General features: G+C 45.7%; 2 protein-coding genes across 11 annotated transcripts in view; both read left to right on the top strand.

Annotated features, from left to right (window-relative positions):
• The first annotated feature begins 243 nt into the window (after window positions 1–243).
• Window positions 244–12,303, top strand: yif1b (Yip1 interacting factor homolog B (S. cerevisiae)). Of its 9 annotated transcripts, none has more exons than XM_088627650.1 (8): window positions 244–386; window positions 4,610–4,836; window positions 5,460–5,564; window positions 6,272–6,350; window positions 7,309–7,366; window positions 8,044–8,199; window positions 9,343–9,436; window positions 10,349–12,303. In XM_088627650.1, the coding sequence occupies exons 2-8, from the start codon at window positions 4,624–4,626 to the stop codon at window positions 10,502–10,504; spliced, it is 861 nt and encodes a 286-aa protein (XP_088483776.1). In that variant the 5' UTR covers window positions 244–386; window positions 4,610–4,623; the 3' UTR covers window positions 10,505–12,303. The 9 variants fall into 9 exon arrangements, 7 of the variants coding, with proteins under 7 accessions (XP_088483776.1, XP_088483774.1, XP_088483775.1 ...); XM_088627648.1 differs by having other exon boundaries at window positions 275–517; XM_088627649.1 differs by having other exon boundaries at window positions 275–540.
• Window positions 12,304–16,757: 4,454 nt separating this feature from the next.
• The window catches only part of LOC148672176 (metastasis-associated protein MTA1-like), a 45,538-nt gene continuing 41,897 nt past the window's right edge, over window positions 16,758–20,398 (top strand). Inside the window, exons 1-2 of one of the 2 annotated variants that reach the window (XM_088627630.1) lie at window positions 16,758–16,869; window positions 18,087–18,268. In XM_088627630.1, the coding sequence (XP_088483756.1) occupies window positions 18,241–18,268 (28 nt within the window). In that variant the 5' untranslated portion in view covers window positions 16,758–16,869; window positions 18,087–18,240. Of the gene's footprint in view, window positions 16,870–17,896; window positions 18,269–20,398 lie in introns of those variants that run through there. The other variant, XM_088627629.1, reaches the window with a different exon arrangement.

The following is a 20,398-nucleotide window of genomic DNA, read 5'->3' as shown; positions in this document are numbered from 1 at the left end:
ATTGATTCATTTTTAATTGCACGACGCTTTTATCCAAGGAGGGGGAGGGATAATTTGAACCTCAAAGCGTTACTATTTAACAAATAACTGTGAATTAAATAGTACAAACAGATGGGCTATTCTTTATTATAAAAGACGCTAAGCACGGCTAACCCGCGGAAAAAATCAGCAAGATTAAAACATATTTAAATCCCTACTTCTGGTCTCTGCTCGGTGTAGTTGTAGTGGATTTCATTGCTCGCGTGGGTAACGCCGGGTCGTGCTGGCAGGGTTGACGTCATAAAGTCGAACTCCGAACTCCTCTAAAACTGATTCACCTTTAGCAGGATGACAACACAAAGTCGACACAGACATCCATCCGATGGAATTTAATGTTTAACAATTACGTACGTTTTTTTTACAACGATTTTTTTAAACGATATAGCCGCACACCCTTTCACTCAAATTGACAAAGTACCTACCAGGTGCAATTTGTAAATATAAGTCTATCTGGAGAAGCAGCTTTATAAACGTGACGGTATGTATATGACAGGATTAAAAGTGAGTAAGCAAAAATAATCTTATTTTTCTTCTAAATCTTATTGAAGAAAAAAAACGTTGAAGAGTTGTTGTGTTGAAATGGTAAACGTGTGCTCCATGCAGACTACAGCTTTTATTAGCTATAAAAAATATTTCGCAGTGCAGCTGTTTGAAATGTTACGATGATGCATTATATCGCTTTTGTATAATCTATTGGTAGCTAATTGGTAAAATATGTAATAACCATAAATGCGTTTCTGTGAAGAAAATGTGAGGAATTACAAATGTAAGCGAGCATATTGGGTGTTAAGCATTTTGTATTTTTTTTAAATGTTATGCATTTTATTCACACTTTAGAATCTGGAATTGTTATACTGAGGAGAAAACAGACAGATGTTTGCATAATAACCAGTCAGATTGTTTTACTGCAGTGGCTTGCTTCGACAGTCTTGGTAGACAGTGGGTTAATAATAAATCAGACCAACTGTGATCTCTCAGTACTGTTTCTCTCATATGCTCCCAGATACGCCATCCTGCCTTCCTTAGAGAATCGTTTTTTTTTTGCCCTGTACTGGCGTGTGATTGGTGAATTGTACTATCAGTCTTCACGACGCGTCGGTGAGTCTGCTTTTCATTGGTCGGGCGTCTCCGTTCAGGCGGTACATCGGAGCCTGCCTACTGGCTGGATCCTTACGTGCATCGCGCGCTGGACTGATTTACCACGCTTTGATTGGTCAGACATTCAAGTTCGGTTGTGCGCTGCTAATTGTATTTTAAAGAGGCAGGGCCTTACCGATTTGAATGTTTTTTTTTATTATCGTACTGTACAAAGTTGAATGTAAGCCATTTAATTTCGCGTATTTGCATTATTTTGTGGTCTAATTATTTTCATCTCAGTCAATTCATCTCCGCAGTATGGATTACTCAACAACCTCTAGCGGGTTCAGACAGCGTAAGTTACGTACGTCAGATTTATTTGTATTTAATTTTCACTTTTCCGTGACACTTTCCTATTGTATGAAAGGGGGGGTCAAACAGGATATATCATGTCTGAAAAAAGGAGAAGATGGTGGATATTTTAGTGTTTTTACTAATGTGCGCAAGATATATCTGTTTCAGAAAATGTCACTGCCAGATTATCTGGGCTCCTGTTTTAGTTGTCTTTTTGAACTAGACAAGGCTGCAGCGCACTGTCCGTAGCCAGTGTAAGCGAAGGAACCGTACAACAGGATCTCGACACAGTGTAGCGGAGTCAGAGATGCCGGTCCTCTGCGCTGTGTTGCTGAAAGAAGCTCTTTGAATTGAGAAGTAAAACTAAGCGAAGCGGAAGACGCAAGTGTACAGCTGTCGTCTTTTTTGCAGGAAACGAAGTTTTTCCCCATTTTACCTGGGTAAAGCACAATTGACATTATTCCTAGCACAGCGGTTTAAGTACTACGGTAGAAGGCTGTTTGAACCGCAGTGCCAATGACGAGGGTACCGAGTAAAGACCACAGCCGGCCCAGTGCTTTCTGTAGCTGTTGGGGCAGAGGGTTCGTTCATGGCCATAGTTCTTCGGCACATGTTTTTAAAGCCTGGGAGTCTTGATATTTGTAATTTAATAATGGTCCGTGAACAAAGCCGTGACATTTCGTTAGGCAATACAGGCTGTGAAGTTTTCAGTCAGTCTTGTCCACTGGAGAAAATGCAATTAGAATTTTTGTCTTGACTCATCCAGAGTTCTCCTTTTCATCTTTGTGTAAGTCTACCATAGTGCTTGGAAAAGCCAGTTTTAGCTTTGTTTGAAATATCTTCTTGTCTTGTACACATATTTCATAGTCTGGTCCTTGTGGAACACTGACATGCAGTGTTTTAATTCATAAGCAGGACAGGGTGTAGGGACCTGCCCAAATGTTTTTTGTCAGAATGAGGTCTGACACATGAACAGTGTCCTAAAACGCAGCACTGCTCAGATGAAAATCCAAGGAGATAAATTGGCTGAAAAAGGATTTTGTTTTGTAGCATTCCGTAGATGTGTCAAAGGTTTTTTTTAACATATCAGTCGTCTGTGTGAGTGTCTGCATCAGGCCCTGCAGAATGTAGCTGTTCTGTCTGGTACTGTGCCTCTTGCGGATGGTCCCAGCTCAAGATCTCAGTCCCAGGAATAGGATTCAGCACAAGCTGTCAACCTGGGACACTCGCCTCACCTCTAAACTATGACGGGATTTCAGACCTGCTTCTGTTGTCCCTCTATATAGCAGGGGGGTTTGTTTCTAGAAGGTGGTATGCTTCAGAACTATATTGGCTTTAGGGGTTTGATGTGAATGTGCTCTAGTTTCTATCGTGTTAGTAAATCTGGGCACAGGCCAAACTAGGTACTAAGCAGAGCATCTTTTAGAAAGGGTGAAGGACTTCTAGCACTCCAGAAACAGGAAGGATGGGATATTTTTAGTTCAGATCAGAGGAGGCTCTTTCTCCCACGTGAAGTCCTGATTCAGATGCCAGAGGGGGAGGCTCTGTACTGTTTCCCTACAGGAGACAGGCCGACGTTATATATAGTATAACAGTATAGTGCACAGTTTACAGACAAGCTGCTGACAGCTACCATAAATGAATACCTACAGGTTTATTGACAATATGTGCATTTGAACAGCACATATGGCAACATTTATGGGTTGCACATCCACAGTGTTCAGAAGCTGGGTTCAGAAAACGAGCATTCAGCTTTATAAGAGACACTGGAGTGCAGTTTCAGGAATTGCGTTTTAAGAGAAGGAGAAAGTGCCTTTTAAATATGTGTCAAATCCAGTTTAGCAGAGAAATGCCTGACTGTGCCTTGAGGTGGAAAGGCCCAGCACCTGGAGAGAAGAGCCCAGCAGAGACGTGGGCTCATGTGACTTGCTCAGCTCTGAGTGCCAGCTGGCTGTGTCCTGTCAGGCCTCCTGGTTGTTGTGGCACCACTCCACCAGCTCTGCTGCCTCGCTCCTGTGACCTCTTCAAGGGACATCTTGGCTGCGGATGAAATAATGCAGTCTTTATTCTTGAGAGAAATTCATTCTGGGTGAAAACATCTTGTGATGTTCCACTGAGGTCGAGACAAGCTGGGGTTTTGGTGCCGGGCGCAGTGTGGAGGATGTGGAGCATTTTCCTTGGCTTAGGAATTTCCTGGGATGCAACAGCACCGAATGAATCAGCATAACCCAGCAAATGTCACCTGTAGGTTTGGGATTCCTTTTCAGTTTTAAATGCTTCTACTGTAGATCAAGACACAGCCTACAGCGACATGTTTATGCTGCTGTGTTTGCACAAGGGCTTCGTGAATTTATTACGCCTGTATTTAGGCAGCGCATTCCAGGAGGTTAGGATGAAGTTGCCTTAGGTGAGTAGGTGATGACAAATCAAGGGTTGCTCGGCTTTTGGGGTCGATAAATAGGAAACAAAAACACACAGAGTGATGTGTGAGGCATGCTTCTCGCTCACCCCAGCTTTCGCTGCTCGATTCTAATCAAATGCTGAATGCTTTTTCCACTGCAGGCTCACTCGGTGAGAGTGCAAATCCACAGCAGAATAACCTGACGGCGACTGAGTAGGAAATTGTTTAAATGCACAAAACATCCCTACTTGCACATTTATTTGGGAGCATTAGACGAATAAAGTATTAATTTCATGCACTTCCCTATTTATCTCTTTTAAGGTGAGCTGTTTGTACCTTGTCTCTTGGAATTCTGACTCATAGGAGTTTTCCTCCAAAGTATACTAACAACAGTTCAGCTGCTCGGGACCAGTCCTACCAGTTATTTACCAGAGCCCTAAAGCTTGGGGCCCAGTAGAAGAGTGTGGGGAAACGGCACAGTGTTGACTTGGAACAGAAGATCCGTCTCTGCAACACCTCTGCCTAGCGAGGGGGTGCGATTCCTCTTTTTCCACAGAGTAACTGTCTTGGCCTGCAGCCTGTTCATGTGAAAAGCAGAGATGCGCGCTGCCCTCGTGTGTAATGCACTGCAGTGCCAGCGTATGGAGTGCGTGCCTGCAGGCACTCCTCGCATGGCTGCAGGCCTGCGTCCGTCTCTGCGTTCTGATCTCTGACCTGCGAGGGTTTTGCCGCTTCCAGAACAGAAAGCGAGAATGAGGAACGCGACGCCGGACGGGCCCGAACCCAGCCAGCTCTTCGATGACACCAGCACCGGCAGGAGGGCGGCGGGCCCGGGTTTCAGGGGCTCAGAAGCTGCGGGGGCGGGCTACCCAGGACAGGCTCTGCTCTCCGACCCCATGTCCAATCTGGCAATGGCGTATGGTAGCAGTCTGGCCAGTCAGGGAAAACAGATCGTGGACAAAAATGTAAGTAGAGACTTAGTCCCTTAGTCATGGGGTAAGGACATCTGAAGCCGGAGTCTGAATAATAACCCTTTGCATTCCTTTAGTGCCTTTTCTCCTAAATGGTATCTTCATGGATTGATCAGGGCTCCATTCATCTGCCGCCGAAATGTAAAATCCTCTTGGATTTATATTACAATATCATCATAATTGTATTCATAATAGAAGAGTAGCTTTCAAGACCGTTGTTGGCAAAATGTTCTTGCACAGTCACTAAGTTTTTAAGCCGCTATTTAACGAATTTTTGCCTTCGTTTGCATGCTTGCTGCTTGCCTTCGCAGCTCATACGTGCGTGCTCGCGTTGTGCGTGAAGACAAGGCCCTTTGTGTGCTCGTTACAGCTCCTCTGTAGCAGTCAGTGTTAACGAGGCTGGCATCGCTACAGGAAGAAACGATGAGGTCTCTTCTTTTGTTGAAGACGCCCCGTCGCTGTCACAGCTGGGCCTGCAGCAGTGCCTGGCCGGCTTTGTTAACTAAGGATTCCAGTTCTGTGTTCAAAGCATGTGTGCTTTTGACTTTCCTGACTATAAGCCTGCATGATTCCAAAAAAAAACAAGGTGTCAAACTGACCAGTTCTGAACCCCACAGCTGGACAGATTCATCCCCATCTCAAAGCTGAAATACTACTTTGCTGTGGACACGGTCTATGTGGGCAGGAAGCTCGGCCTGCTGGTCTTCCCTTACATGCACCAGGTATTGATTTTTGCTTTTAACTGGAATTGGATTATTTGCGTGGAATGTAACCCAGCGATTTTAAGCCTCCTGTTGTGCAGAGGTGTTCTGAGCTCTGCAGGGCCACGTGGCGGCCGGTTTCGCGCACTGTTGCCGAGTGCTGCATGCAGATCATGGCGTTCAGCAGCAGAAGGGGTCACTCCGAAAAGCTTCTGGATCAAAGCAAGGCTTTTTGTCAACAGACAGAAGCAATGCACAAAACATCTGGCCAGCTGAGCCCTCGCCTCTGTAACTGCCGAATAGTGACAGCGGGAGATGTCTGGCTCATGTTTGGATGCAAGACCTTGAAGTTCACAGTGACTAGAAACACTCCATATTCACCTCTGAGAGAAATAATGTGAGAACACTGGCTTCCAGACAGCTGGATTTACCAGAGTGGTTCATGCTGAAAGGGAAACTTTTAGAATCGATTCTGTGTCAGTAGATTAGAGATTCTGTATTGCTGTGAATGATCTCATTCTGAGGCTTGCTTACAGGTTTTTTAATTGCTGAATGTACAGCATGTACTGCTCAGGGTCAGAAGCCTGAAGTGGGGTGCAGCTGTTTCTCTCCCCTGGGCTGATTGCCGCTGCGTTGGCAATTCAGTGGTCCCCCCCCTGGCGTGTTTGCCTACGTGATGGGAGACATTGAAGTGCTCTTTTGTAATCCTCTCCTGGCTTTCTGTGCAGAACTGGGAGGTGAGTTACCAGCAGGACACCCCAGTGGCACCCAGGTTCGATATCAACGCCCCTGACCTGTACATTCCAGGTAAGAACAGCACTGCTTGGGCCAGCGGGGGGCTGAGGTTCCTCCAGCCAGCACATAGCCGCCCGTCATCAGAGTTTTGACTGCGCTTGGTATGCCGTGTCGGAATGGCAAACCGTGCCGCTCCTTGCCTTAACGCTACACTGGCGAGATCAGCCACAGCTCGATGAGCTCCGCTCCGGATACAAGACTGAATGGACACAAGAAGCCCCCATCTGTTCTGGAAGCGAGGACCACATGACTGGTGCATCAGCATGTACTAACAGTATAGTTCCTTTGCATCTGACTGATGGGAACCTCAGAAAGGTTACAAATGAGAGGAGGCCTTTAGGCTCATCTTGCCCGTTAGTTAATTAGTAGGTAATTGATCCAAGGATCTCATCCAGCAGTTTCCTGAAAGACGCTGGGGGTTTCAATTTCAACAGCTCGGGGGGGTAGCCTGTTGCATGCTCCCACTCCCCTTTGTGTAAAGCAGTGCCACCAGTACTCCGTTTTAAATACACTTCCACGTACTTTTCACCTGTGTCCTCAGGTTTGTCTTTCACTCACACAATTCTGAAGAAACCTACTAGATTTTTGAGAGCTTGTATAGGATCCCCTAGTAATAATCTCTGTTCAACACTAAAAAGGTTTGGTTCCTTCAGCCTGTCGGTGTAGGACATTCCCTTAAGCCTCAGAATGAATCCAGTTGCTCTTCTCTGGAGTGATTCAGAGCAGCAGGATCTTATCTATAACGTGGTGACCAAATTTGTACACAGTGTTTTAAACGAGGCCTAAATAGTACCTGGTACAATCCTAACATCACATCCCTTAATTCAGTTTCTACACTTTTGACTATACTCAACATCTTGTTTGCCTTTTGAATTGATTCTCCGCATTAGAAGATGTACATGATGAGTCGACACAAACAGTTCCTTCAGCCAGTGTCTTTCCTAACCTGCAGTCTTGTTTGTTACCACAGCCATGGCATTCATCACCTACATCCTGGTGGCAGGGCTGGCTCTGGGGACTCAGAACAGGTGAGCTGGCAGGCTTTGCGCTTGTATAAGGTTACTGCGCCACACAGCACTGATATAGAGCTGCACTCTTGTAACAGATGGCTGCTGTCTCTCTCTTCAGCTTGCGTCTTCCATTGCAGCTGCTGAAAAAAGGGCTGAGGTGTCTGTCTTTACCTGGACGTGTTTTGTAAAAGCTTGTAAAGGGTTTACTTATTGTATAGTTCAGATTCATTGGTTGCTTATTGTGTCGTTCATCGGAATCCTAGGAGCAGTGTTCTGTGGGTGCTGTGGGGTGGGGGCTCAAGCACCCCCGATATTTTTTTATCATATTATTGTTAAATCAGGGGTTAATGCTTGTTCAAAAATGTTCCTTAAATAGTGTGGAAAGCTTTCCACTTGCAGTATGCAGTATTGCAGTACTGGAGTATGCAATGTGTTGTTTAGAGTAAGATGCAACAATCATGGCAGGTGAGTGATGGATCACAGGAAGTGCATGTGTGGTTTAAAAATGGGCAGTGTTAGTCCTGTGTGATGGCGAGGTTTGGCAGAAATGCTGCCGTGCAGCTGCTGCCAGGGTCCTGTATGTTGACGTGGGGGTTTGCCAGAGTGAAGCAGTCCAGGCTGTAGCTTACAATCCCATCAGAGCAAAGTCCAGCTAGGTCACCGCTCCTCTCCTCCTTTCCTCCTGTGGTGTGTAGGTTTTCCCCTGAAATTCTGGGCATGCAGGCCAGCTCAGCCCTGGTGTGGCTCATCATCGAAGTGCTGGCTACTCTCCTCAGCCTGTACCTCGTCACAGTCAACACTGACCTCACCACCATTGACCTCATAGCCTTCTCTGGGTACAAGTATGTGGGGTAAGGCAATTCTAATGCTAGCAGAAAGTGCTGAATGTCTGCAAAACACTGGTCTGGCATATTCAAATGAGCAGCCTGGATATAGATTAGAAACAGGAGGTAAAACACCAAGCCTAAAATGGAGCAGGCTCAAACCCAAGCTTTTATCTGAGAAGTGGCCCGTACTCTAAACAGACGTGACCGCAAGGAGAGAGTAAACAGTAAGTGATCTCCATCAAACCATCTGGTCCAGATACTACCTTGCTAAGCAAGCAAAATGTATAAAAACTAAAAAGTACGCACCCCTATTTTCAGGGAATGCCGAGTGTCACATGGCACAGGTCTTTTTCATTTTGCAGTGCAGCATAGTAACACAGTTACTAGAAATGGCCATATATTTACAACAACACAATGTTTCAGCTGCTTAAAGGTAGTCAGCTGAGTAAAGGTGCTCACTGCATTGTAAATATCTGGCACATGGTTCGAAGGGATAGAAAAAGAGAATGCAATCCAGTCTGCACTATTCTGTCTGATCTTTTTACCCTCTACTGTGCTGATCCTCTAAGAAGGCTGACTTACTGATTAACCACAGTTGGTTTACTCTCAGTGAAAGGTTAGGACAATTGCCTTGCCATGTTTACTGCTTCGGGGACCTGATCAGATAAAGACAGCTGTGCAAACATTCCCAAGTCTTTCCTTAAAAGAATACCATCCAGACACTGGGCGAAAAGGCAGAACTTTAAGGATGCAGCTGTATTGTTACATGCAGAGAATATAGGTGTTACATGCTCAGTGCATTTTTATAGAGTTACAGTTGTGCATTTGCTAGATTACAGGGTAGTTACTATACTCTGTTTATGCTTTTAGCTCGTTGCCTGCACTGGAGAAAGCAGGTGGTAAAGTATCCTGATTAAAATGTCTCCAATGTGTTGACATGTTCCACATCTCCCTATTTTACTTTTACACATTCATACCGTTAAAGGAATCATACAGTAAAAAAGCAATTTAGAGCACCCTTGAGGAAGAACAAAGACAAAAAATGTTCCTGAAAAAACTGCTTTCACGCCCTGGCTGAGAAGGGTACCGCGTTAGTTTGGAAAGTGCTGACTTGGGTAGGTTCTTCGGTGTAACTTGTCCTTCACGTTTTCACCCCTGTCCCTGCAGAATGATTGTAGGAGTTGTGGCCGGGCTGCTTTTCGGAAGAACAGGTTATTATCTGATGCTCCTTTGGTGCTGCATAGCCATCTTTGTCTTCATGGTAAGCTTTTAGTTTGTGTTTTTTTTAATTTTAGTTTTGTTGAGTGATCCTCCGCATCATGTTGGAAAACTGAAATGGACCTGTTGCTTTGCCAAGACAAGGTGACCCATGTGCACACACCTCACTTTCATTGTTATGCTGAAAAGCGCCAGTTTTTTTTCCCCCTACATTTCCAAAAAGAAAGATTCCTCGGAGAGGCTATGAAATAGCAATGTAATTAATTAAGGATTTTTTTGGATATTTCGGCTTTTATTATAATTTCTTAAAATTACACTGAAATTACATTCTCATCCTCCCACAACAAGCTTCCAGCAGGACAACACGCTTGTGCCCATGCTGCTTGTGGAAGATCAACTGTGCAGCACAGTGAGAATGTGGACGTTTTCCTGTGCACTGCTTGCCAGGCAGGAGCCAGAGATCAGTGATCAGTCACATGCTTGTCCAGAGTGTGTGAGAGAATGGGAGACAATCCCACAGGACACCACCTTCAGCCTGGTGCAGAGCACTATTTTGCAGAACATCAGTGGCCACAAGTTCCTAACCTGAGGCTTACACACACAGTAGACACTCCTATCGTTCATTCCTGCGAATGACAGGTGTCAATCTGTGTCTCATGAGTTTACATTTGATTGAACAGACATGACACAGGTCATCGCTGGTTAACTTTGTGGGCCTGTTGCAGTTGTAAGTGATGGGTTCCTTTCGATGCTCTGCATGTAAAACCTCTGAATTTTCCCTTCTGTGTGCCTGTCTCACCCGACTCGTACCCTTAGTTAAGGGAAAAAGACACGCTATTTCACATGGAGGGCTTTGATGTTGAAGGTGTTTGATGTAATGAGCCCCTGGACTGCGGCAACAGGAGGTTTTGCCCCACATGCTCAGAGTTTCCCATGATCCCCCTCCCCCCGGCAGATCAAGACTTTAAGGCTGAAGATCCTTTCGGAGGCGGCAGCGGAGGGCGTGTTGGTGAGGGGGGCGAAGAACCAGCTCCGGATGTACCTGACCATGGCCATCGCGGGCCTGCAGCCCGTCTTCATGTACTGGCTCACGTACCACCTGGTCAGATGAGGTGCCCGCGCACTCGGGGGGCAAGCCGTGGGCCCCCCGCCGCTGCCGCCGCGCCCCTCACTTCCTGATCATCTCACCTGGGGACGGCTTCAACCTGGAATTCTGCAGAACCATCTCTAGCGGCGCCGGCACACTGCTCAGCACAAACGGACTGTTTTGTATTTTTATTTCGGAATGTGAATGTTTACCGCACATCATGGGAGAGCATCCTTCCCGTAGGGAAGATTTTTTGATGTGTTGTTATTTTTCGGTCAGCTCTTTTGAAGAGGAAGGCTAGCATACGCTTTCAGCTGATAAGTGGGTATTCTCCAGGAAAGGCAGGGGAGAGGAGGGATTGCGGGGCGCACATCCATACACCACAACACATTGCCCACGCTTTTCATTAGGTTTCCCCCCTCCCGTTGCTAAAATCAAACGCTTAGTGAACTCGAATCACCAGCTCGGACTCAGAATTGGCGGTGTTGTGTGCATTATCCCGTTCGCCTTACTTGAACAAGTGAAAATTCAGGGCAAGCCGCCGGTGGAGGCATAAACCAAAAACCCTTCGTTGTAGTGGAGTCACGGTGGGCGAGGACGTGCGCTGTTCGGCGATTACAGCGGCTGTAGGCCGCGCTCTCTCCGGCGATTACAGCAACTGTAGGCCGCGCTCTCTCCGGCGATTACAGCGACTGTAGGCCGCGCTCTCTCTCTAACCGCTTCGGAGAGGAATGATGGCGCTGCTCCGTTCCCGGCTGCAGGCCCGGAGCCGGGTTCGAGCCCCAGCCTTTCTGCTGGGGGAGAGGGGCCCAGGCGCAGCGGGCAGTGTTGGGCTGCTAACGATCATTCCAGCCACACAGGAAGGGCTGATCGATTAAAAACACGCCCTGATCACACAGGCCTTTCTCGGCTTTCAGCTGCAGCATTGCGCCACCCCCAGAACTGGCCCTCTTGTCATGTTGCAGCCTTATTCCTGAGGCGGTCCTGCTACAGTGTCCGTACTCCGATGTGTCTGAACGCAAAAGAACTTAATATGGCCTCTGATTGCCAGGCAATAAGAATAAATCAGGGTGTCAGAATTTTTATTTCACTTGTTGGTCATCGCCCCCCAAATAAAGAAGAACATCAGTCAGATGGGTCACCAGTTTGTTTCAGAATGCTAGAATTTCAGAATGTCACTGGCACTTCCGACTGGTCGTGTGCCTTACGCCATTCCCAAGACACGATTAAAGAAATGCAATCCCATTACAAGGGCATCCACCCTGCGGAAAAGCAGCCGTCGGAGAAGCTCTTCATGCACGTCATGCATAAGTGGTTGAAAAAGAAAGGGGCTACTCTGAACTGTCTTGTGGAATTGAGCCTTTCTCTTTAACTGTTTTTACTGATGTGTTCCTTTTAGCCAATCCTGTTGCATATTAGGCTGGTCCCTGTTTTACAGCATGGTTGTATTGGTAATTGGCAATTGTTTTGGTAATTGGGAAGAGTTGTCAGATGCCTCTGTACACCACTTGTGTCAGCAGATTTACAGTAAGGGTTGCTGAAGAGTGGAGCCAACAGTTAATCAGTTTTGTCCTTCTGCTGCCCTCTAAGGCCACAAAACACCTTTAAGGTGTTTTCCCTGCACGTCCTCTGTAATTCGGATTGCAATCGGAGCTCTGGTATCGCGCTTTACAATCCATTTGAACTCTTGCTAATATCGGTTTTGTAAGTCTTCTCACAATTCCACACTGTGGATGCTTTTGATGTGTGTCCTGCGAGTATGTCATTTATTTATATTTGTACCTGTGAGTGGGTGATGAAACAATAAAAAGAGACGAAATGGATTTTGCTGTTGTGACTGTGGGTCCTGTCCTGCACCAGGATGGTTCTTAGTCCTCTTTCCAGTGTGGTCGCTGTGCCTTCTGTCTGCTGTTGTGACACAGAGACACTGCGCTCCAGGATATCTCCACACCTCTGGGATGCAGCGGTTTCAACCTTGGACTGGAACCTATAACCTCCAAGTCTTTCCAATTTACTCCCACTGAACCCCAGAGCACTGGATTCCTGTGATGTCCTGCTCTCTGAGCTGGGTGTCAGATTCCAGGAGCCCTAAACTTTCCACCTTCACCTCAGTTTCTGCTCCAGCTTTATAACGTGCCCTTGGTGTGAATTAACGAAACGAAGGAAGTGAGCCCACCTCCATCGCTGGGTTCCAAACTGACCAATAAAATGGTCACAGGTCGCCCCAAAATTTCTAAAATGGGAAATTTGGCCAGTACACTGGGGTAGCACCCCTTCTCTTTTTGAGAAATGCCTTGGGATTTTTAATGACACAAAGAGGGCAGGATCCTGGTTTTGCATCTCATCTGAAGGACGGTGCTTTTTTACACAATAGTGTCACAGTCACTATATTGGGGAATTAGGACCATCACAGACACGGTGAGCGCCCCCTACAAGCCCCACTAATACCTCTTCCAGCAGCAGCGTTAGCAAAAATCGGCCAGTGCAAGTTGTTTTTTTTTACATCTGACTTCAAAGCTTATCCTTGGAGGTAGTTTGATACCAAGCCTGTTAAGGAGACAGTTTGTTAAACATGAACACGTCGCTCCCTTTCTGAATTGTATCCCAATATAATGTGCGTGTTGTCAGCAATGTGATTGCTCTCCTGTGAAAGCAGGGACAGACAATGCTGTTGAATACCTCTTGAGCGCTAGCTCCATTTTAAGTCTGTGTCGGCTGCGAATGAGGAATGTCTATGAACTCTTTCACAAGAAAGGGCACTGCATTCCAATTGGTATCTGAACCGCGGTTTTCATAAAAGAAATAGAACAGGCCTTCGGCGTCTTCCAAAGGCCCCTTTGAGAAGAGCTTCGTTTGTGTGGCAGTTTCAGTCGCGAGGTGGTGCTGTAACACCGGGTTACAGGTCGAGCCCTGACAACTCCTGAATTCATTCGATAGCATGAGATCGCACTGTCTGGGTAAACCTCTACTAATGCTTGAGGGAGAGAAATCTGTATGTAGGGAGCCCCTAATATGGCGCCTAAGTAATTTTATTCAAATAGCCTACAAATACCACTGCAGGATGCAGATTCTTCGCACATACAAAGGACTTTTCGCATGTCGGCAAAATTCGGCATCAGAGCCGTCCACAGAGCCTGCGTACTTTAATTTATTACGCGTCACTGGCAGCGTACACAAAACAGAAAGGAAAAGTCAAGCCCGGAGGTATCGCGGGAGTCCTGAATTTACACTTATTGACAAAGCAGATCAATCAATTGATATGAAGTGTCTCACAGCTCCAGTCTTTCCAAGCTCAATCCTGGTCATCCGCGCTCGCCAGTTCCGCGCGTCAGGCCAGATGCGGGATGTGTCCTGATGGTTCTGGAAGAGAGATTGCGCCTCACAGAGCTCTCTGCCTCCGATATTCACAGCCTAGTCGTCAGTCGAAGCTCCAGGCACCCACAGATCACCATTCTCTCACTCCTGGAAGCGATTGGCATTTTAGCCAGTAGCAGTTACTTTAGTAACGGAACGACACCAGTATGATCCTTCGTTTTCCGTGTTTTTGTTCTGTAATAACAAAACGTCTGACTGCAAAACAACATGTTGGCCTGATCAAGCCCTACTTCAATAAATAGCCATGCTTCAATAAATTACCGTAAGGTGCAGAGTCTATCACCACTACACGGTCCAAACCTTCACAGCAGAGAATGTGCTGCTGCATGACAAAAGTACAGGAAGCTTGAACTTTCCCAGACCCCGAGCTGGTGTGAGCCCACCAGGACAGCCTTGTCTTACTGCACAACAGAGGCTTGTGTGGACTGACAGCCAGGCACCTCTGAGCTTTCAGAGTTATCAGGGAATCCTACTCCTGCCTCGGCTCAAGTGCCTGACCTCTTCCATCTGGCACTGCCTTGTAGTTCAAACATCATAAGACCTCATTGCATTTGTATAGAACTTTTCGTCTCCGAGGGTCCCTAAAGCACTTTGCCTACAGGAGGGAACCCATTTCACCCACCAGGGCAGTGCAACCCCCACCTGGCTGGCGTGTGGCAGAGAATCTGCGCCCCTCACAGCAGATGGACTGGGGAGGTGGGGGGGGCAGGAAACTGGTCTACCAGCGCCAGGAAAGTGCTTGCAGATCACAAAGGCCACAGGAGTGAGATTAGCTGGTTAGGCACTAGCTATTCCAGCGTGTAGAGCACACCTAGGGTCACACTAAGACAGGTGTGGTCACTCGGCCCTCAAGACAGACTTGGGCTTCATAACATCACAAAGTCTTGCCAAGACTGTCCTTTGAGATAACACCTACTGTGTATATAATTCTTTTCTCACACCTTCTCCCACCTGAAGAAGGCTCCACAGCCAAAACATTGTGTTTCCTTTCTTCTCTTTTCAGCAGGGAATAAACCTGTACTTGTTCCTAGAATTCTCTCTATAAATGCCTCTGAGCTTTCACGTACAGAGGAGAAAACAAGTAAAAAAGAAAGAGTGCCACATGAAACCATTGAGCAGGATCATCCCAGCCAGTTACTTCAATTCAACAGCTTTCCAGTGAACTACAGAGTACCTCAGTGTGATTGACACAGCAACACTTCATGGGGACGTATCCTGTCTGTCACAGCACTCCGGAATGAGTCAAATTAGAACAGTGTACAGCGAAAGTCAGCTGAGATCTAGGAGCTACTGTAGGTACAGCTAGTTACTATTTTAAAAGACAAAGACCACCCACCCAAGACAGCGATAACAAAAACTAACAATAAAGGTAGCTCTACTGGGTTAGAGCAGTCCATCTGATCAGATTGAAGCCAAGTCAGCAGAATGGATATAGTGATGTATTTAAACTTTCCAAGGTAAGAAATAAGAAGAGGTCAGGGCTGGTTGGTTACTTGTATCTAACTAATCCCCAGGATCGCGGTTTGATGGAAGGATCTGAACAGAGCTTTAAGAAAAACTGGCAGGTTATGGTTCAGGCCAGGGAGTGCCGATGATCGTACCTATCCAAGGTGAAAGTGCAGCTGACTGGATAGTTTAGCCCGTGTAAAGACAAGTTAAAAAATGATCAGTCCGGGCATCGCTATCAGCAAGTTTGCTGCTCTTTCTCTTTCATGAACGGATGGAAAGATGAGAGGGGAATTCACAGGGGCGGTAACAGATGGCACTGCTGCCTCAAAGCTTCTGGGTTTGATTCCAGTCAGGGGTGTCCTTCTGTGTGGAGTTTGCGTGTTCTTGCCAGTGTTCCAATGGTTTTCCCCAGGCACTCTTACAGTCTATTCTACAACATGCCCCAGCCTTGAGGAGCCAGGCGATGCCCCCTCTGTAAAGCAATCTAGCCTGTCCGGCGTTGCTCTGCTGAACCCATTTGGACAGGGCAGGCGATGGAAACAGGCAGGGGAATAAATCCGAAAGGAAAGCAGTTTGACTGTAGCTGTGCTGTGTAGTAGCTGTTTCCATCACTTCGGGCTAATGTCAAGGTGCTGAATTGTAAAATCAAAATTGTCAAGTTAAAATTGTTATCTTTTCCAGATCTCTTCGCCTGTGGACGAGACCAGAACTTGTCCAAGTCTTACTCTAGGGTCCCTTTCCAGAGCTGTGTCTTATTTTTTCAGGCTCTCTACAAAGACATGTGTTTTAACCAGGGGTACTGATAGAAGCCTACAAGTCTGCATGCCAGCAGTCTGTTGTCTTTTGATAAATGAGGTAGGAGAGTACAGAGTATGGTCTTTATGATTTGAAGGCATGAAAAAATACTACCCAAGAACTGTGATCTAATTTGTAAGATATACGATATATACCTTCCATCAATTTCATATGTTCCTCTTGAACTGTTAAAGCACAGATTGCTGGTGTACCAGAGGGTAATACTGCACATTTTTTTCAAACCTGTTTTAAATGAGCAGAGCTGTCCTGTTATGTCTTAAAACAAAGGGATGAACAAGTTGCTAGTGCTTCAAGCTGTCTGTTCTCTTAATAAGCCCCTGTGACTTTAATGAACCGTGCCTGGCAGAGTGTGATTGTGTGTGTATGTGTGTGAGTATGTGTGTGTTTCTTGCTGAGGGTCTTTAGCTCCTCCCTCTAATAGGGACCATGCAGATTTTAATGGATCGGCTTCTCGCTCGCTATCTTCTATTGATACCCGGATGGATATTGACTCCGTGCCAGCATGGTACTACTTTATTCCCTTATAGGCGCGGACGGATCAGGAGCACACCACTTCCAATGAAGAAAAGGACCAGTTAACCGCCGCTTAAATTTAATCATATTCATCCACGCTCCCCCCCCCCCTCCCTTTTGGTAACACATCTCAAATGTCTTTTGTTCTCTTATTTTAATGTTTGTCAGCGTGCACTCCGGCTAACTTTGTGCCGCCGGAGTATTTTGACGGAGGAGGAAATATGACGGCGGAAAATGTCAGTGGTAAAGTGACAACTGGATATTTACATCTTGATTTTTTTTTTCCTCTTAAAAATGTTTTATGTGTTGTCTCCAGCTCTGACCTCACCTATTGAAGGACGTCAGAGCGATTTGCGGGACTCGAATTAACCCCGTGTGCGCCTCTAACGGTCACGACCCACTTGCCTTACAGTAGATAAACATTTCTCAAGTCGTCTGTGTGCCTCTGTGGCCTCTCCTTACCAAATCAGGAGACAATAGGGGCGACTTTTTTAAAAAAAGAAACAACACTGTGCCACTAAAACACACTTCAAAATGTATTTTAATGCTTTGGACTGTTGCATTAAAATAGACACAGATACCTAAAGCAAAGCTTACAGGTTTTTTTTTTCAGTCTTCTCATACTGTCTCCGTAAGTTGGGAAAATGACTCGTTCGTGATGCGAGAACGTGCCGTGATGGATCATTCTAAAAGCAGCAGCACTGATTTGAGAATTTACAGGCGTGCGGAACAGCTTTCATCGATCATTTGCAAGTTATGCATAGATATAGATACGAAAAAAAAAACTCATCTGGGACAGTACAGTTTTCCTTTTAGTGCTTACTGTGAAATACCGCAGTAAACGCGGTTTACAAAATACGCCGTTTAAAGAAAAGTTATGCACACTGGTATCAGAGTAAAGGATTGTGCTGTAAAAGTACAGTACAATATGTAAAGAAACGAGGCAGAGCAGATTAAATGCAAGATTCAACCATGTTGCACATTCAGCGTGGTCAACTTTGATAATCGCCTATGCTGAGTCGCACAGAGAGCTGTTTTTATGAAACTCCGAGAACCAGTGCTAAATACGCCTTTCGATACCTGCGTGTATTTGTTCCTTAGTTTTTTTTTCCTTTTCAAAGAAATAAAACGTGACAGGTTGTTAAACAGGACTACACACATACATACACGACCGTGCGACTAAGAAATTGTCTGGGCCAGCTCATTCTGATGTCGTAAACTCTCGTCCAAAGACTCGCATTATTCCAGCCAAATGATTCTCCTTCGGAAGAATTTGCAAGTCGCCGAGGGGTGTTGGTAAATGCGGACGGGCCCGCAAAGGGTTAAAGTATTCAAGATTGTCGAAGATTATGGTTCCGACGTCAGAGAGAGAGGGAAAAAAAAGAAGACAGTAGGACAGAGAGAGACACGTAAAAAAAATAACGTAAAAAATCATGTTCTGTGTTTTGTGCAGCGAGCTGAGGGGCGTATTGTAGCAGGTGAAGATAGGAACTGTTGGACATCGGAATCGCCAGGAGCGAAGTTCGGAGTCTTCAAGCTCGGAGGTTTTTGTAAGAGAATAATAATAACAGCAACAACCGTATTTTTATTCCATTAAGGAGTGGAAGATGGCAGCGAACATGTACAGGGTTGGAGGTAAGTTTGATGGTTCCAAAACTGCACGGGGGTTGTAAAGGGGTGTGGTGTACGAAACGGGCGATCCGTTTAACATGTTTTTTTTTAAAGGATATTTTGCGTCCCAACTTTGGCCATTGGAAATAAAATCTACTTCGCACATTCCCAGATACACCGCCGCCGAGTCGCCGGCGTTATACCGGAGCGCCAGGAAAATAAATAAGAGCGAATAAATTGAGTCGTTTCCCCCCTCTCTTTCATCTCCTCAGACGGAGCCATTTGTGTAACAGTGAGCAGGATTATAATACATCACCGCTGCGCTCAGGCTGGAATGCTGCTTGATGCTGTACTGAAAAGATTAATCGGGTGCAATTACATAACTGATGTTTATTTAAAGAACAGGAAAATATCCAGAAATGAATGTTGGGAAAGGTGAATTTCCTCTCGTTCCTGCACATTTTGTCACGGAACTATTGTCCAAAAGTTTTGCTCAAACGCACGTTGTTGTATTTTATTATTATTATTAGCGGCTGTGGGCTGGCTGGCTTTGAAATGGCATTATCCGATATTTGTGGGGGGGTTTTACGCGTGCCTCCAAAACCGTGTTAATAGTCTTCTCGGACACCAGCGAGGAGGGTTGTTGGTGCAGAAGACAAACGGGGAAAAAAACAACAACGAATCCCGTCTTCTTCGCTCCTGCTGTCGTTATATAATGACTGTGCCATCGTGTATCACAAAAAAATAAGGGTGAAACGAGGCCACCGAACTGGCATTCTAATGGCGACAATGGCGAGACTTGAGAGACAGGAGCTTAACATACAGGCTAACATTAAGACCCGGTACACAGCATAAAGCATTTGGATACATGATGAGTGCTGTATCTTTTGTGTGTGTGTGTGGTGCTCTCGATATAGAGCTTCGCTTGGTATACCCGTGCAAGACTACAGTCTGCGGCATGGTATACTTTAATAGAAACGTAGTCGCCCACAGACAAGTGGAGTCTATAGTAAAAGGGGAGGGGAATAAGACAAATATAGGCTGCTGCTCAGGAAACGAGTGGACAATATGGAGGGATTGTTGTTATTATGACAGCATACTGTAAAAACAAACCCGAAGCTGCTTGAGAATTTGACGGTTAAGAATGAATTGCAGCTGTGCTGGGCATCTCAGCGAATTGCTTCAGTACACAAACTGCATTGAATTACTCCACGTAATCTTTACCAAATGCATGCATGCCCGCCCGCGATCTGTAGATTGTTTGTGATGGTGGCATTCAGAAATCGCACTCCATAAAACCGCACCACTCCATATAAATGCACTTTGTGTGTGTGTGTGCACATACAGTATAACACACGTGTGTGAGCGAGGGTGTACGCATTCTGTGCGTAGAATCCGATAGGTGATTCTGGGCCACGGAAGGTTAATGGCGTTCAGTCTGTGAGTTGGAGTCCGGAATCTCGGGTCAAATTATTATACTCTTCACTCTTGACCCTCATTCCCAACCGACGAAATCAATGAATGGAGATGTTGCGGAGTGGACAGAGGGCCACCAGGGGGCGAAGCTGAGACCCTTCAAACTCATTTCACTTTCTGGCTGGGCTTCGCGTCGGAACAGGGTTTCACAGAGGTGAGAGAGAGGCCGGAGAGAGCCCCCTAAACGATGATGTGTCCTTCCGAGATCAGTCTGTTCCGATAGTAAATCTTCAGAAATAGTTTACAATTCATAATGGGAGAAGGGGGAAAAAAGCAGTCTGCTCTCTGTGTTCTAAACTTTGCCAGTAGTTAATTACTTTTATGTGAACAAGTCTGCAGGAGAGCTTCAGGTGCAGACCATTGACTGGTAACCATTCACAGGATAGCACAAGTCCCTAAGAGTGTGGAGACAAGTTCTTCAGAGAGAACCTGTGACGTTTAAATACCCTTTTTTAAACATGACTTTTAAAGCGGCACTGGAGTGTGTTTTGCATTAAAATAATCTATTTTTATACTTCTTGTTAATTTTTTATGGTTATTTGAAACTGATCTTTTCCTGTGAAGAGGGAGATAAAGAGTACCGTTTTGTTAAAAAGATTACATTCTTATTACACATAATCCATCTTAATTATGCTTAACAGTTCATTTTTGCCTGGGTTTTGCATCACTGTTACAGTC

This window comes from Lepisosteus platostomus, chromosome 4, assembly GCF_059453375.1.
Source record: "Lepisosteus platostomus isolate fLepPlt1 chromosome 4, fLepPlt1.hap1, whole genome shotgun sequence".
In the NCBI taxonomy this organism is placed as follows: domain Eukaryota; kingdom Metazoa; phylum Chordata; class Actinopteri; order Semionotiformes; family Lepisosteidae; genus Lepisosteus; species Lepisosteus platostomus.
This window is presented reverse-complemented; position numbering and strand designations above follow the sequence as displayed.

Bases quoted from the DNA above. Each gene is read 5' to 3' on its own strand.
- yif1b (XM_088627646.1), top strand. From the start codon at position 1,435: ATGGATTACTCAACAACCTCTAGCGGGTTCAGACAGCGTAAGTTAC. The intron at 4,837-5,459 runs GTAAGTAGAGAC...TGAACCCCACAG, and splicing joins AACAGATCGTGGACAAAAAT to CTGGACAGATTCATCCCCAT. The intron at 6,351-7,308 runs GTAAGAACAGCA...TTGTTACCACAG, and splicing joins CCCTGACCTGTACATTCCAG to CCATGGCATTCATCACCTAC.